At 51.7% G+C, this 15,516-nt stretch overlaps 1 protein-coding gene across 2 annotated transcripts in view; it reads left to right on the top strand.

The window, feature by feature from the left end:
• SLC37A1 (solute carrier family 37 member 1) overlaps positions 1–15,516 on the top strand; it is a 384,263-nt gene that overhangs the window by 259,463 nt on the left and 109,284 nt on the right. For both annotated transcript variants that reach the window (XM_069202970.1, XM_069202969.1), the window contains 2 exons: positions 2,415–2,493; positions 7,370–7,505. In XM_069202970.1, coding sequence (XP_069059071.1) covers positions 2,415–2,493; positions 7,370–7,505 — 215 coding nt within the window. The remainder of the gene's footprint in view (positions 1–2,414; positions 2,494–7,369; positions 7,506–15,516) is intronic.

The raw sequence follows: 15,516 nt of genomic DNA, 5'->3' as shown, positions 1-15,516 counted from the left end.
AGGACCACAGTGTGGCATAATCTGGTGGTTTTTTAGTGGTGCACGTTTGGCTGATTGTGGTATGTGGAGCCATGTGAAGGTGTACTTGGCAGAGTGTACTGTGAATCATCACATAGTGTGGCATTGTCTATGTGGTTGTAGTGCTGTGCGTCTGTGTCTGGTGTGTGGAAGTATGCAAGGACGTGGTGACTGGCAGAGTGTACTGTGAAACATCATAGTGTGGCATAGTCTGGGGGATTGTAGTGGTGTGTGTGGATGATTGAGTATACTGTGAAGCATCACAGTAGTCCACTTTCTGGAGAGTAGTGTGGTTCTGATGCAGGAGGAATGGTCCCTCTTGTCTAGCCTGAAGGCAGTAGTCACTTCATGGAGAGTAGTGTTGTGGTGTTGGCGCAGGAGGAGTGGGTCCTCTCAGCTAGCCTGCAGTAACTAGTCCTTTTCATGGAGAGCAGTGTGGTGGTGTTGGCGCAGGAGGAGTGGGTCCTCTCAGCTAGCCTGCAGTAACTAGTCCTTTTCATGGAGAGCAGTGTGGTGGTGTTGGCGCAGGAGGAGTGGGTCCTCTCAGCTAGCCTGCAGTAACTAGTCCTTTTCATGGAGAGCAGTGTGGTGGTGTTGGCGCAGGAGGAGTGGGTCCTCTCAGCTAGCCTGCAGTAACTAGTCCTTTTCATGGAGAGCAGTGTGGTGGTGTTGGCGTAGGAGGAGTGGGTCCTCTTAGCTAGCCTGCAGTAACTAGTCCTTTTCATGGAGAGCAGTGTGGTGGTGTTGGCGCAGGAGGAGTGGGCCCTCTCAGCTAGCCTGCAGTAACTAGTCCTTTTCATGGAGAGCAGTGTGGTGGTGTTGGCGCAGGAGGAGTGGGTCCTCTCAGCTAGCCTGCAGTAACTAGTCCTTTTCATGGAGAGCAGTGTGGTGGTGTTGGTGCAGGAGGAGTGGGCCCTCTCAGCTAGACTGCAGCCAGTTGTCACTTCATGGAGAGCTGTGTGGTGGTGTTGGTGCAGGAGTAATGGTCCCTCTTAGCTAGCCTGCAGCCAGTAGTCACTTCATGGAGAGCTGTGTGGTGGTGTTGGTGCAGGAGTAATGGTCCCTCTTAGCTAGCCTGCAGCCAGTTGTCACTTCATGGAGAGCTGTGTGATGTTGGTGTAGGAGGAATGGTCCCTCTTGGCTAGACTGCAGCCAGTTGTCACTTCATGGAGAGCAGTGTGGTGGTGTTGGCGCAGAAGGAGTGGGCCCTCTCAGCTAGCCTGCAGTAACTAGTCCTTTTCATGGAGAGTAGTGTCGTGGTGTTGGCGCAGGAGGAGTGGGTCCTCTCAGCTAGCCTGCAGTAACTAGTCCTTTTCATGGAGAGCAGTGTGGTGGTGTTGGCGCAGGAGGAGTGGGCCCTCTCAGCTAGACTGCAGCCAGTTGTCACTTCATGGAGAGCTGTGTGGTGGTGTTGGTGTAGGAGGAATGGTCCCTCTTGGCTAGCCTGCAGCCAGGAGTCACTCACTGGAGAGCAGTGTGATGTTGGTGTAGGAGGAATGGTCCCTCTTGGCTAGCCTGCAGCCAGTAGTCACTTCCTGGAGAGCAGTGTGATGTTGGTGTAGGAGGAATGGTCCCTCTTGGCTAGACTGCAGCCAGTAGTCACTCCCTGGAGAGCGGTGTGATGTTGGTGTAGGAGGAATGGTCCCTCTTGGCTAGCCTGCAGCCAGGAGTCACTCACTGGAGCGCAGTGTGATGTTGGTGTAGGAGGAATGGTCCCTCTTGGCTAGCCTGCAGCCAGTAGTCACTTCCTGGAGAGCAGTGTGATGTTGGTGTAGGAGGAGTGGTCCCTCTCAGCTAGACTGCAGCCAGTTGTCACTTCATGGAGAGCTGTGTGGTGATGTTGGTGTAGGAGGAATGGTCCCTCTTGGCTAGACTGCAGCCAGTAGTCACTTGATGGAGCGCGGTGTGGTGGTGTTGGTGTAGGAGGAATGGTCCCTCTTGGCTAGCCTGCAGCCAGTAGTCACTTCATGGAGCGCGGTGTGGTGTTGTTAATGCAGGAGGAATGGTCCCTCTTGGCTAGCCTGCAGCCAGTAGTCACTTCATGGAGAGTGGTGCGGTAGTGTTGCTGCAGGCCTTCATTGTATAAGTCTCTCAGTAGCAGGGTAAATACTCCCATCATCACACTTGGAAGTAATTGGCAAACTCGGGATTGTTTTGTATTAGTTGTAAAACTAGACATAAGTGAATGAGGGCTGGTATGAGATTGAAACTCTATTACTCATGGCTCGAGGTGACATTCAGAGCGCACTCTTACCTCTGCTGTCCTGTGGCAGGATCTCACCTGCAGGAGGAAGTGTTATCCAGCAGGGGGCAGTGTGTGATGCCTCACCTTGGCACACTCAGAGGCCAGCGGCCTATTGAGAAGAGCATAAGAGTGTGTTCTTGTGTATTTTCAGATAAGAAGAACTACAAGCAGCTTCTAGGAGCCCTGGACTACTCCTTCCTGTGCGCTTATGCTGTTGGAATGTATCTCAGGTGAGCTTCAGTACTTCACCCTTCCACTTATGCTATTGATCCATACCTAACATGAGCATTGGTACTCCCACCTGTCCAGGTATAGTATTGGTGTGTACCAAAGGCAAGTATCTTAACTTCCACCTGTCCAAGTATACTGTTAGTATGTATCTCAGGTGAGCACCTGTTCTCCCAAGTGTCCAAGTATACTGTTAGTATGTACCTAATGTGACCATCTGTACTCCCACCTGTCCAGGTATACTCTTAGTATCTACCAAATGTGAGCATCTCTACTCCCACCTGTCCAGGTATACTGTTAGCATGTACCTACGGTGAGCATCTGTTCTCCCAAGTGTCCAAGTATACTGTTAGTATGTGTAGGAAAGTACCATCTTGCCTGGCATGTTACCCCCATTTTTCACTGTATATATGTTGTTTTAGTTGTATGTGTCACTGGGACCCTGCCAGCCAGGGCCCCAGTGCTCATAAGTGTGCCTGAATGTGTTACCTGTGTTATGACTAACTGTCTCACTGAGGCTCTGCTATCCAGAACCTCAGTGGTTATGCTCTCTCATTTCTTTCAAATTGTCACTAACAGGCTAGTGACCAATTTTACCAATTTACATTGGCTTACTGGAACACCCTTATAATTCCCTAGTATATGGTACTGAGGTACCCAGGGTATTGGGGTTCCAGGAGATCCCTATGGGCTGCAGCATTTCTTTTGCCACCCATAGGGAGCTCTGACAATTCTTACACAGGCCTGCCACTGCAGCCTGAGTGAAATAACGTCCACGTTATTTCACAGCCATTTTACACTGCACTTAAGTAACTTATAAGTCACCTATATGTCTAACCTTTACCTGGTAAAGGTTAGGTGCAAAGTTACTTAGTGTGAGGGCACCCTGGCACTAGCCAAGGTGCCCCCACATTGTTCAGGGCAAATTCCCCGGACTTTGTGAGTGCGGGGACACCATTACACGCGTGCACTACACATAGGTCACTACCTATGTGTAGCTTGACAATGGTAACTCCGAATATGGCCATGTAACATGTCTATGATCATGGAATTGCCCCCTCCATGCCATCCTGGCATAGTTGGCACAATCCCATGATCCCAGTGGTCTGTAGCACAGACCCTGGTACTGCCAAACTGCCTTTTCAGGGGTTTCACTGCAGCTGCTGCTGCTGCCAACCCCTCAGACAGGTTTCTGCCCTCCTGGGGTCCAGCCAGGCTTGTCCCAGGATGGCAGAACAAAGGACTTCCTCTGAGAGAGGGTGTTACACCCTCTCCCTTTGGAAAATGGTGTGAAGGCAGGGGAGGAGTAGCCTCGCCCAGCCTCTGGAAATGCTTTCATGGGCACAGATGGTGCCCATTTCTGCATAAGCCAGTCTACACCGGTTCAGGGACCCCTCAGCCGTGCTCTGGCGCGAAACTGGACAAAGGAAAGGGGAGTGACCACTCCCCTGACCTGCACCTCCCCTGGGAGGTGCCCAGAGCTCCTCCAGTGTGCTCCAGACCTCTGCCATCTTGGAAACAGAGGTGCTGCTGGCACACTGGACTGCTCTGAGTGGCCAGGGCCAGCAGGTGACGTCAGAGACTCCTTCTGATAGGCTCCTTCAGGTGTTAGTAGCCTTTCCTCTCTCCTAGGTAGCCAAACCCTCTTTTCTGGCTATTTAGGGTCTCTGTCTCTGGGGAAACTTTAGATAACGAATGCATGAGCTCAGCCGAGTTCCTCTGCATCTCCCTCTTTACCTTCTGATAAGGAATCGACCGCTGACCGCGCTGGAAGCCTGCAAACCTGCAACATAGTAGCAAAGACGACTACTGCAACTCTGTAACGCTGATCCTGCCGCCTTCTCGACTGTTTTCCTGCTTGTGCATGCTGTGGGGGTAGTCTGCCTCCTCTCTGCACCAGAAGCTCCGAAGAAATCTCCCGTGGGTCGACGGAATCTTCCCCCTGCAACCGCAGGCACCAAAAAGCTGCATTACCGGTCCCTTGGGTCTCCTCTCAGCACGACGAGCGAGGTCCCTCGAATCCAGCGACACCGTCCAAGTGACCCCCACAGTCCAGTGACTCTTCAGTCCAAGTTTGGTGGAGGTAAGTCCTTGCCTCCCCACGCCAGACTGCATTGCTGGGAACCACGACTTTTGCAGCTACTCCGGCCTCTGTGCACTTCCGGCGGAAATCCTTTGTGCACAGCCAAGCCTGGGTCCACGGCACTCTAACCTGCATTGCATGACTTTCTAAGTTGGTCTCCGGCGACGAGGGACTCCTTTGTGCAACTTCGGGTGAGCACCGTTTCACTCTTCTTCGTAGTGCCTGTTCCGGCACTTCTGCGGGTGCTGCCTGCTTCTGAGAGGGCTCCTTGTCTTGCTCGACGCCCCCTCTGTCCCCAGACGCAATTGGCGATATCCTGGTCCCTCCTGGGCCACAGCAGCATCCAAAAACCCTAACCGCACGATTTGCAGCTAGCAAGGCTTGTTGGCGGTCTTTCAGCGGGAAAACACTTCTGCACAACTCTCCACGGCGTGGGGGATCCATCCTCCAAAGGGGAAGTCTCTAGCCCTTGTCGTTCCTGCAGAATCCTCAGCTTCTACTGTCCAGTAGCAGCTTCTTTGCACCCACAGCTGGCATTTCCTGGGCATCTGCCCATCTCCGACTTGCTTGTGACTTTTGGACTTGGTCCCCTTGTTCCACAGGTACCCTCGACTGGAAATCCATTGTTGTTGCATTGCTGGTTTGTGTCTTTCCTGCAGAATTCCCCTATCACAACTTCTTTGTCCTTTTGGGAACTTTAGTGCACTTTGCACTCACTTTTCAGGGTCTTGGGGTGGGCTATTTTTCTAACCCTCACTATTTTCTAATAGTCCCAGCGACCCTCTACAAGGTCACATAGGTTTGGGGTCCATTCGTGGTTCGCATTCCACTTTGGGAGTATATGGTTTGTGTTGCCCCTATCCCTATGTGTCCCCATTGCATCCTATTGTAACTATACATTGTTTGCACTGTTTTCTAATACTATTACTGCATATTTTGGTATTGTGTACATATATCTTGTGTATATTTGCTATCCTCATACTGAGGGTACACTCTGAGATACTTTGGCATATTGTCATAAAAATAAAGTACCTTTATTTTTAGTATATCTGTGTATTGTGTTTTCTTATGATATTGTGCAAGTGACATTAGTGGTACTGTAGGAGCTTCACTCGTCTCCTAGTTCAGCCTAAGCTGCTCTGCTAAGCTACCATTATCTATCAGCCTATGCTGCTAGACACCCTATACACTAATAAGGGATAACTGGGCCTGGTGCAAGGTGTAAGTACCCCTTGGTACTCACTACAAGCCAGTCCAGCCTCCTACAGTATGTACCTAATGTGAGCATCTGTACTCCTACCTGTCAAAGTATACTGTTAGTGTGTACTCCTGTGAGCATCTGTACTCCCACCTGTCCAAGTATACTGTTAGGAAGTACCTCCAGTGAGCTTCTGTACTCCCACCTTTCCAGGTATATGGTTGGTATCTACCTAATGTGAGCAAAGTATACTGTTAGTATGTAGCTAAGGTGAGCATCTGTACTCCCACCTGAGCAGGTATACTGTTAGTGTGTACCTACAGTGAGCATCTGTACTCCTACTTGTTCAAGTGCACTTTTAGTATGCACCTATGATGAGCATTTGTACTCCCAATGGTCCAGTTATACTGTTGGTATGTACTTATAGTGAGCATCTAAACTCCCTCCTGTCCATGTATACTGTTAGTATGTACCTAATGTGAGCATCTGTACTCCCACCTGTCCAGATATACTGTTAGTATCTACCAAATTTGAGCATCTCTACTCCTACCTGTCCAAGTATACTGTTAGTATGTACTCCTGTGAGCATCTGTACTCCCACCTGTCCAGGTATACTGTTAGTAAGTACCTCCAGTGAGCTTCTGTACTCCCACCTTTCCAGGTATATGGTTGGTATCTATCTAATGTGAGCATCTCTACTCTCACCTGTCCAGGTGTACTGTTAGTATGTACGTACGGTGAGCATTTGTACTCCCACCTGTCCAGGTATACTGTTGGTATGTACCTCCAGTGAACAACTGTACTCCCACCTGTCCAAGTATACTGTTAGTGCATATACCTACAGTGAACATCTGTATTCCCTCTTGCCCAAGTATACTGTTAGTATGTACCTACAGTGAGTATCTTTACTCCCACCTGTCCAGGTATACTGTTAGTATGTACCTACGGTGAGCATCTGTACTCCCACCTGTCCAGGTATACTGTTGGTGTGTACTCCTGTGAGCATCTGTACTCCCACCTGTCCAGGTATACTGTTAGTAAGTACCTCTGGTGAGCTTCTGTACTCCCACCTTTCCAGGTATACTGTTGGTATCTACCTAATGTGAGAATATGTACTCCCACCTGTCCAGGTATACTGTTAGTATCTACCAAATTTGAGCATCTCTACTCCTACCAGTCCAGGTGTACTGTTAGTATGTACCTACGGTGAGCATCTGTACTTCCACCTGTCCAGGTGTACTGTTAGTACGTACGTACAGTGAGTATCTGTACTTTCACCTGTCCAGGTATACTGTTGGTATGTACCTCCAGTGAGCAACTGTACTCCCACCTGTCCAAGTATACTGTTAGTGCATATACCTACAGTGAGCTTCTGTATTCCCTCTTGCCCAAGTATACTGTTAGTATGTACATATGGTGAGCATCTGTACTCCCGCCTGTCCAGGTATAATGTTAGGATTTTTTTGTCCTTCTCATACCTTGTCACCTCACCTTCGCAGTTTTTGAGCTTGCTGTTCCTTGCTACCTGCTCTGTTGCAAGTCTTGTTGCTGTGTCACCTCCTATATGACATGTTCTCCTATATCTTTGTCCTCACAGTGGCATCATCGGAGAGCGGTTACCAATTCGATACTACCTCTCCTTCGGCATGGTCTCAAGCGGCTTCTTCACGGCTTTCTTTGGACTCGGCTATTTTTATAAAATACACAACCTCTGGTTTTACATCATTGCCCAGGTGAGCCTGTTGCTGTGTCTCCTATACCTGAAGCGGTGTTTGGCCTGCCTGCTGCTGTGTAACCCTTGCCTGCACTGTGTAACTCTTGCCTGTCTGCTGCTGTCCTGCCTGCCGCTGTGTTACCCATTCCTGCACTGTGTAATCCTTGCCAGCGCTGTGTAATCCTTGCCTGCCGCTGTGTAATCCTTGCCTGCCGCTGTGTAGCCCTTGCCTGCCGCTGTGTAACCCTTTCCTGCCGCTGTGTAACCCTTTCCTGCCGCTGTGTAACCCTTGCCTGCCTGCTGCTGGCCTGCCTGCCGCTGTGTTACTCTTGCCTGCGCTGTGTAACCCTTGCCTGCGCTGGGTAACCCTTGCCTGCCGCTGTGTAACGCTTGCCTGCCGCTGTGTAACCCTTGCCTGCTGCTGTGTAACCCTTGCCTGCTGCTGTGTAACCCTTGCCTGCTGCTGTGTAACCCTTGTTTGTTGCTGTGTAACCCTTGTCTGCCGCTGTGTAACCCTTGCCTGCGGCTGTGTAGCCTTTGCCTGCCGCTGTGTAACCCTTACCTGCCGCTGTTTAACCTTTGCCTGCTGCTGTGTAATCCTTGCCTTCGGCTGTGTAGCCTTTGCCTGCCGCTGTGTAACCTTACCTGCCGCTGTGTAACCCTTACCTGCCGCTGTGTAACCCTTGGCTGCCGCTATGTAACCCTTGCCTGCTGCTGTGTAACCCTTGCCTACTGCTGTGTAACCCTTGCCTACTGCTGTGTAACCCTTTCCTGCCGCTGTGTAACCCTTGCCTGCCGCTGTGTAACCCTTGCCTACAGCTGTGTAACCCTTGCCTGCTGGTGTGTAACCCTTGCCTGCCACTGTGTAGCCCTTGCCTGCCGCTGTGTAACCCTTGCCTGCAGCTGTGTAACCCTTGCCTGCAGCTGTGTAACCCTTACCTGCCGCTGTGTAATCCTTGCCAGCGCTGTGTAATCCTTGCCTGCCGCTGTGTAGCCCTTGCCTGCCGCTGTGTAACCCTTGCCTGCTGCTGCGTAACCCTTGCCTGCCGCTGTGTAACCCTTGCCTGCAGCTGTGTAACCCTTGTCTGCCGCTGTGTAACCCTTGTCTGCCGCTGTGTAACCCTTGTCTGCCGCTGTGTAACCCTTACCTGCTGCTGTGTAATCCTTGCCAGCGCTGTGTAATCCTTGCCTGCCGCTGTGTAACGCTTGCCTGCCGCTGTGTAACCTTGCCTGCTGCTGTGTAACCCTTGCCTGCTGCTGTGTAACCCTTGTTTGTTGCTGTGTAACCCTTGTCTGCCGCTGTGTAACCCTTGCCTGCGGCTGTGTAGCCTTTGTCTGCCGCTGTGTTACCTTACCTGCCGCTGTGTAACCCTTACCTGCCGCTGTGTAACCCTTGGCTGCCGCTGTGTAACCCTTGCCTGCTGCTGTGTAACCCTTGCCTGCTGCTGTGTAACCCTTGCCTGCCGCTGTGTAACCCTTGTCTGCCGCTGTGTAACCCTTGCCTGCTGCTGTGTAACCTTTGCCTACTGCTGTGTAACCCTTGCCTGCCGCTGTGTAACCCTTGCCTGCCGCTGTGTAGCCCTTGCCTGCCGCTGTGTAACCCTTGGCTGCCGCTGTGTAACCCTTGCCTGCTGCTGTGTAACCCTTGCCTGCTGCTGTGTAACCCTTGCCTGCCGCTGTGTAACCCTTGTCTGCCGCTGTGTAACCCTTGCCTGCTGCTGTGTAACCTTTGCCTACTGCTGTGTAACACTTGCCTGCCGCTGTGTAACCCGTGCCTGCCGCTGTGTAACCCTTGTCAACTACTGTCTCGTCCATTGGTTGCTATGTTGAGCTGCTGCTAATGTCCCTCCCTTTGCAGGTACAGACTGGGCGTCAAAAGAGGCCCTCGCTAAATGTTCTTAGTAGCCTTACGCCTTCCTCCATTCACGCCCTCTCTCATTGCATCCATCAGTTTGCTACCTTACTCCTTTTCTCTCCTCTTTTTCTTTCTATCTTTCACAACCCTTGCCTACAGCTGTGTAACCCTTGCCTGCTGGTGTGTAACCCTTGCCTGCCACTGTGTAGCCCTTGCCTGCCGCTCTGTAACCCTTGCCTGCAGCTGTGTAACCCTTGTCTGCCGCTGTGTAGCCCTTGCCTGCCGCTGTGTAACCCTTGCCTGCTGCTGCGTAACCCTTGCCTGCCGCTGTGTAACCCTTGCCTGCAGCTGTGTAACCCTTGTCTGCCGCTGTGTAACCCTTGTCTGCCGCTGTGTAACCCTTGTCTGCCGCTGTGTAACCCTTACCTGCTGCTGTGTAATCCTTGCCAGCGCTGTGTAATCCTTGCCTGCCGCTGTGTAACGCTTGCCTGCCGCTGTGTAACCTTGCCTGCTGCTGTGTAACCCTTGCCTGCTGCTGTGTAACCCTTGTTTGTTGCTGTGTAACCCTTGTCTGCCGCTGTGTAACCCTTGCCTGCGGCTGTGTAGCCTTTGTCTGCCGCTGTGTTACCTTACCTGCCGCTGTGTAACCCTTACCTGCCGCTGTGTAACCCTTGGCTGCCGCTGTGTAACCCTTGCCTGCTGCTGTGTAACCCTTGCCTGCTGCTGTGTAACCCTTGCCTGCTGCTGTGTAACCCTTGCCTGCCGCTGTGTAACCCTTGCCTGCCGCTGTGTAGCCCTTGCCTGCCGCTGTGTAGCCCTTGCCTGCCGCTGTGTAGCCCTTGCCTGCAGCTGTGTAACCCTTGTCTGCCGCTGTGTAATCCTTGCCAGCGCTGTGTAATCCTTGCCTGCCGCTGTGTAGCCCTTGCCTGCTGCTGTGTAACCCTTGTCTGCTGGTGTGTAACCCTTGCCTACAGCTGTGTAACACTTGCCTGCCGCTGTGTAACCCGTGCCTGCCGCTGTGTAACCCTTGTCAACTACTGTCTCGTCCATTGGTTGCTATGTTGAGCTGCTGCTAATGTCCCTCCCTTTGCAGGTACAGACTGGGCGTCAAAAGAGGCCCTCGCTAAATGTTCTTAGTAGCCTTACGCCTTCCTCCATTCACGCCCTCTCTCATTGCATCCATCAGTTTGCTACCTTACTCCTTTTCTCTCCTCTTTTTCTTTCTATCTTTCACTTCTCTGATTTCTTCTATTCCTCTCTCCTTATCTCTCTCTTGAAGCTGCCACTCCTCCTGCTCCAATTAAACAGAATGGTCCTGATTAACAAAGGTAAACTTATACCAAAAGTCTAACTTTTCTAGTAGTTGTAGGAGGCTGGACTGGCTTGTAGTGAGTACCAAGGGGTACTTACACCTTGCACCAGGCCCAGTTATCCCTTATTAGTGTATAGGGTGTCTAGCAGCATAGGCTGATAGATAATGGTAGCTTAGCAGAGCAGCTTAGGCTGAACTAGGAGACGAGTGAAGCTCCTACAGTACCACTAATGTCACTTGCACAATATCATAAGAAAACACAATACACAGATATACTAAAAATAAAGGTACTTTATTTTTATGACAATATGCCAAAGTATCTCAGAGTGTACCCTCAGTATGAGGATAGCAAATATACACAAGATATATGTACACAATACCAAAAATATGCAGTATAGTCTTAGAAAACAGTGCAAACAATGTATAGTTACAATAGGATGCAATGGGGACACATAGGGATAGGGGCAACACAAACCATATACTCCAAAAGTGGAATGCGAACCACAAATGGACCCCAAACCTATGTGACCTTGTAGAGGGTTGCTGGGACTATTAGAAAATAGTGAGGGTTAATAAAATAGCCCACCCCAAGACCCTGAAAAGTGAGTGCAAAGTGCACTAAAGTTCCCCAAAGGACATAGAAGTCGTGATAGGGGAATTCTGCAGGAAAGACACAAACCAGCAATGCAACAACAATGGATTTCCAGTCGAGGGTACCTGTGGAACAAGGGGACCAAGTCCAAAAGTCACAAGCAAGTCGGAGATGGGCAGATGCCCAGGAAATGCCAGCTATGGGTGCAAAGAAGCTGCTACTGGACAGTAGAAGCTGAGGATTCTGCAGGAACGACAAGGACTAGAGACTTCCCCTTTGGAGGATGGATCCCCCACGCCGTGGAGAGTCGTGCAGAAGTGTTTTCCCGCCGAAAGACCGCCAACAAGCTTTGCTAGCTGCAAATCATGCGGTTAGGGTTTTTGGATGCTGCTGTGGCCCAGGAGGGACCAGGATGTCGCCAATTGCGTCTGGGGACAGAGGGGGTGTCGAGCAAGACAAGGAGCCCTCTCAGAAGCAGGCAGCACCCGCTGTTGTGCCGGAACAGGCACTACAAAGAAGAGTGAAACAGTGCTCACCCGAAGTTGCACAAAGGAGTCCCACGTCGCCAGAGACCAACTTAGAAAGTTGTGCAATGCAGGTTAGAGTGCCGTGGACCCAGGCTTGGCTGTGCACAAAGGATTTCCGCCGGAAGTGCACAGAGGCCGGAGTAGCTGCAAAAGTCACGGTTCCCAGCAATGCAGTCTGGCGTGGGGAGGCAAGGACTTACCTCCACCAAACTTGGACTGAAGAGTCACTGGACTGTGGGAGTCACTTGGACACAGTTGCTGGATTCAAGGGACCTCGCTCGTCGTGCTGAGAGGAGACCCAGGGGACCGGTGATGCAGTTCTTTGGTGCCTGCGGTTGCAGGGGGAAGATTCCGTCGACCCACGGGAGATTTCTTCGGAGCTTCTAGTGCAGAGAGGAGGCAGACTACCCCCACAGCATGGACCACCAGGAAAACAGTTGAGAAGGCGGCAGGATCAGCGTTACAGAGTTGCAGTAGTCGTCTTTGCTACTTTGTTGCAGTTTTGCAGGCTTCCAGCGCGGTCAGCAGTCGATTCCTTGGCAGAAGGTGAAGAGAGAGATGCAGAGGAACTCTGATGAGCTCTTGCATTCGTTATCTAAGGAAATCCCCAAAGCAGAGACCCTAAATAGCCAGAAAAGAGGCTTTGGCTACTTAGGAGAGAGGATAGGCTAGCAACACCTGAAGGAGCCTATCAGAAGGAGTCTCTGACGTCACCTGCTGTCCCTGGCCACTCAGAGCAGTCCAGTGTGCCAGCAGCACCTCTGTTTCCAAGATGGCAGAGGTCTGGAGCACACTGGAGGAGCTCTGGACACCTCCCAGGGGAGGTGCAGGTCAGGGGAGTGGTCACTCCCCTTCCCTTTGTCCAGTTTCGCGCCAGAGCAGGGCTGAGGGGTCCCTGAACCGGTGTAGACTGGCTTATGCAGAAATGGGCACCATCTGTGCCCATGAAAGCATTTCCAGAGGCTGGGGGAGGCTACTCCTCCCCTGCCTTCACACCATTTTCCAAAGGGAGAGGGTGTAACACCCTCTCTCAGAGGAAGTCCTTTGTTCTGCCATCCTGGGACAAGCCTGGCTGGACCCCAGGAGGGCAGAAACCTGTCTGAGGGGTTGGCAGCAGCAGCAGCTGCAGTGAAACCCCTGAAAAGGCAGTTTGGCAGTACCAGGGTCTGTGCTACAGACCACTGGGATCATGGGATTGTGCCAACTATGCCAGGATGGCATAGAGGGGGCAATTCCATGATCATAGACATGTTACATGGCCATATTCGGAGTTACCATTGTGAAGCTACATATAGGTAGTGACCTATATGTAGTGCACACGTGTAATGGTGTCCCCGCACTCACAAAGTCCGGGGAATTTGCCCTGAACAATGTGGGGGCACCTTGGCTAGTGCCAGGGTGCCCTCACACTAAGTAACTTTGCACCTAACCTTTACCAGGTAAAGGTTAGACATATAGGTGACTTACAAGTTACTTAAGTGCAGTGGTAAATGGCTGTGAAATAACGTGGACGTTATTTCACTCAGGCTGCAGTGGCAGGCCTGTGTAAGAATTGTCAGAGCTCCCTATGGGTGGCAAAAGAAATGCTGCAGCCCATAGGGATCTCCTGGAACCCCAATACCCTGGGTACCTGAGTACCATATACTAGGGAATTATAAGGGTGTTCCAGTATGTAGGAAAGTACCATCTTGCCTGGCATGTTACCCCCATTTTTCACTGTATATATGTTGTTTTAGTTGTATGTGTCACTGGGACCCTGGTAACCCAGGGCCCCAGTGCTCATAAGTGTGCCTGTATGTGTTACCTGTGTAGTGACTAACTGTCTCACTGAGGCTCTGCTAATCAGAACCTCAGTGGTTATGCTCTCTCATTTCTTTCCAAATTGTCACTGACAGGCTAGTGACCATTTTTACCAATTTACATTGGCTTACTGGAACACCCTTATAATCCCCTAGTATATGGTACTGAGGTACCCAGGGTATTGGGGTTCCAGGAGATCCCTATGGGCTGCAGCATTTCTTTTGCCACCCATAGGGAGCTCTGACAATTCTTACACAGGCCTGCCACTGCAGCCTGAGTGAAATAACGTCCACGTTATTTCACAGCCATTTTACACTGCACTTAAGTAACTTATAAGTCACCTATATGTCTAACCTTTACCTGGTAAAGGTTAGGTGCAAAGTTACTTAGTGTGAGGGCACCCTGGCACTAGCCAAGGTGCCCCCACATTGTTCAGAGCCAATTCACTGAACTTTGTGAGTACGGGGACACCATTACACGCGTGCACTACATATAGGTCACTACCTATATGTAGCTTCACCATGGTAACTCCGAATATGGCCATGTAACATGTCTATGATCATGGAATTGCCCCCTCTATGCCATCCTGGCATTGTTGGTACAATTCCATAATCCCAGTGGTCTGTAGCACAGACCCTGGTACTGCCAGACTGCCCTTCCTGGGGTTTCTCTGCAGCTGCTGCTGCTGCCAACCCCTCAGACAGGCATCTGCCCTCCTGGGGTCCAGCCAGGCCTGGCCCAGGATGGCAGAACAAAGAACTTCCTCTGAGAGAGGGTGTGACACCCTCTCCCTTTGGAAAATGGTGTGAAGGCAGGGGAGGAGTAGCCTCCCCCAGCCTCTGGAAATGCTTTGTTGGGCACAGAGGTGCCCAATTCTGCATAAGCCAGTCTACACCGGTTCAGGGACCCCTTAGCCCCTGCTCTGGCGCGAAACTGGACAAAGGAAAGGGGAGTGACCACTCCCCTGACCTGCACCTCCCCTGGGAGGTGTCCAGAGCTCCTCCAGTGTGCTCCAGACCTCTGCCATCTTGGAAACAGAGGTGCTGCTGGCACACTGGACTGCTCTGAGTGGCCAGTGCCACCAGGTGACGTCAGAGACTCCTTGTGATAGGCTCCTTCAGGTGTTAGTAGCCTTTCCTCTCTCCTAGGTAGCCAAACCCTCTTTTCTGGCTATTTAGGGTCTCTGTCTCTGGGGAAACTTGAGATAACGAATGCATGAGCTCAGCCGAGTTCCTCTGCATCTCCCTCTTCACCTTCTGATAAGGAATCGACCGCTGACCGCGCTGGAAGCCTGCAAACCTGCAACATAGTAGCAAAGACGACTACTGCAACTCTATAACGCTGATCCTGCCGCCTTCTCGACTGTTTTCCTGCTTGTGCATGCTGTGGGGGTAGTCTGCCTCCTCTCTGCACCAGAAGCTCCGAAGAAATCTCCCGTGGGTCGACGGAATCTTCCCCCTGCAACCGCAGGCACCAAAAAGCTGCATCTCCGGTCCCTTGGGTCTCCTCTCAGCACGACGAGCGAGGTCCCTCGAATCCAGCGACACCGTCCAAGTGACCCCCACAGTCCAGTGACTCTTCAGCCCAAGTTTGGTGGAGGTAAGTCCTTGCCTCACCTCGCTGGGCTGCATTGCTAGGAACCGCGACTTTGCAAGCTTCTCCGGCCCCTGTGCACTTCCGGCGGAAATCCTTCGTGCACAGCCAAGCCTTGGTCCACGGCACTCTAACCTGCATTGCACGACTTTCTAAGTTGGTCTCCGGCGACGTGGGACTCCTTTGTGCAACTTCGGCGAGCACCGTTTCACGCATCCTCGTAGTGCCTGTTTCTGGCACTTCTCCGGGTGCTACCTGCTTCAGTGAGGGCTCCTTGTCTTGCTCGACGTCCCCTCTCTCTGCAGGTCCAATTTGCGACCTCCTGGTCCCTCCTGGGCCCCAGCAGCGTCC

The sequence above is a fragment of the Pleurodeles waltl genome, chromosome 8 (assembly GCF_031143425.1).
Source record: "Pleurodeles waltl isolate 20211129_DDA chromosome 8, aPleWal1.hap1.20221129, whole genome shotgun sequence".
NCBI classification, from domain to species: domain Eukaryota; kingdom Metazoa; phylum Chordata; class Amphibia; order Caudata; family Salamandridae; genus Pleurodeles; species Pleurodeles waltl.
The sequence above is the reverse complement of the archived record's forward strand: the minus strand, read 5'-3'. Positions and strand labels throughout refer to the sequence as shown.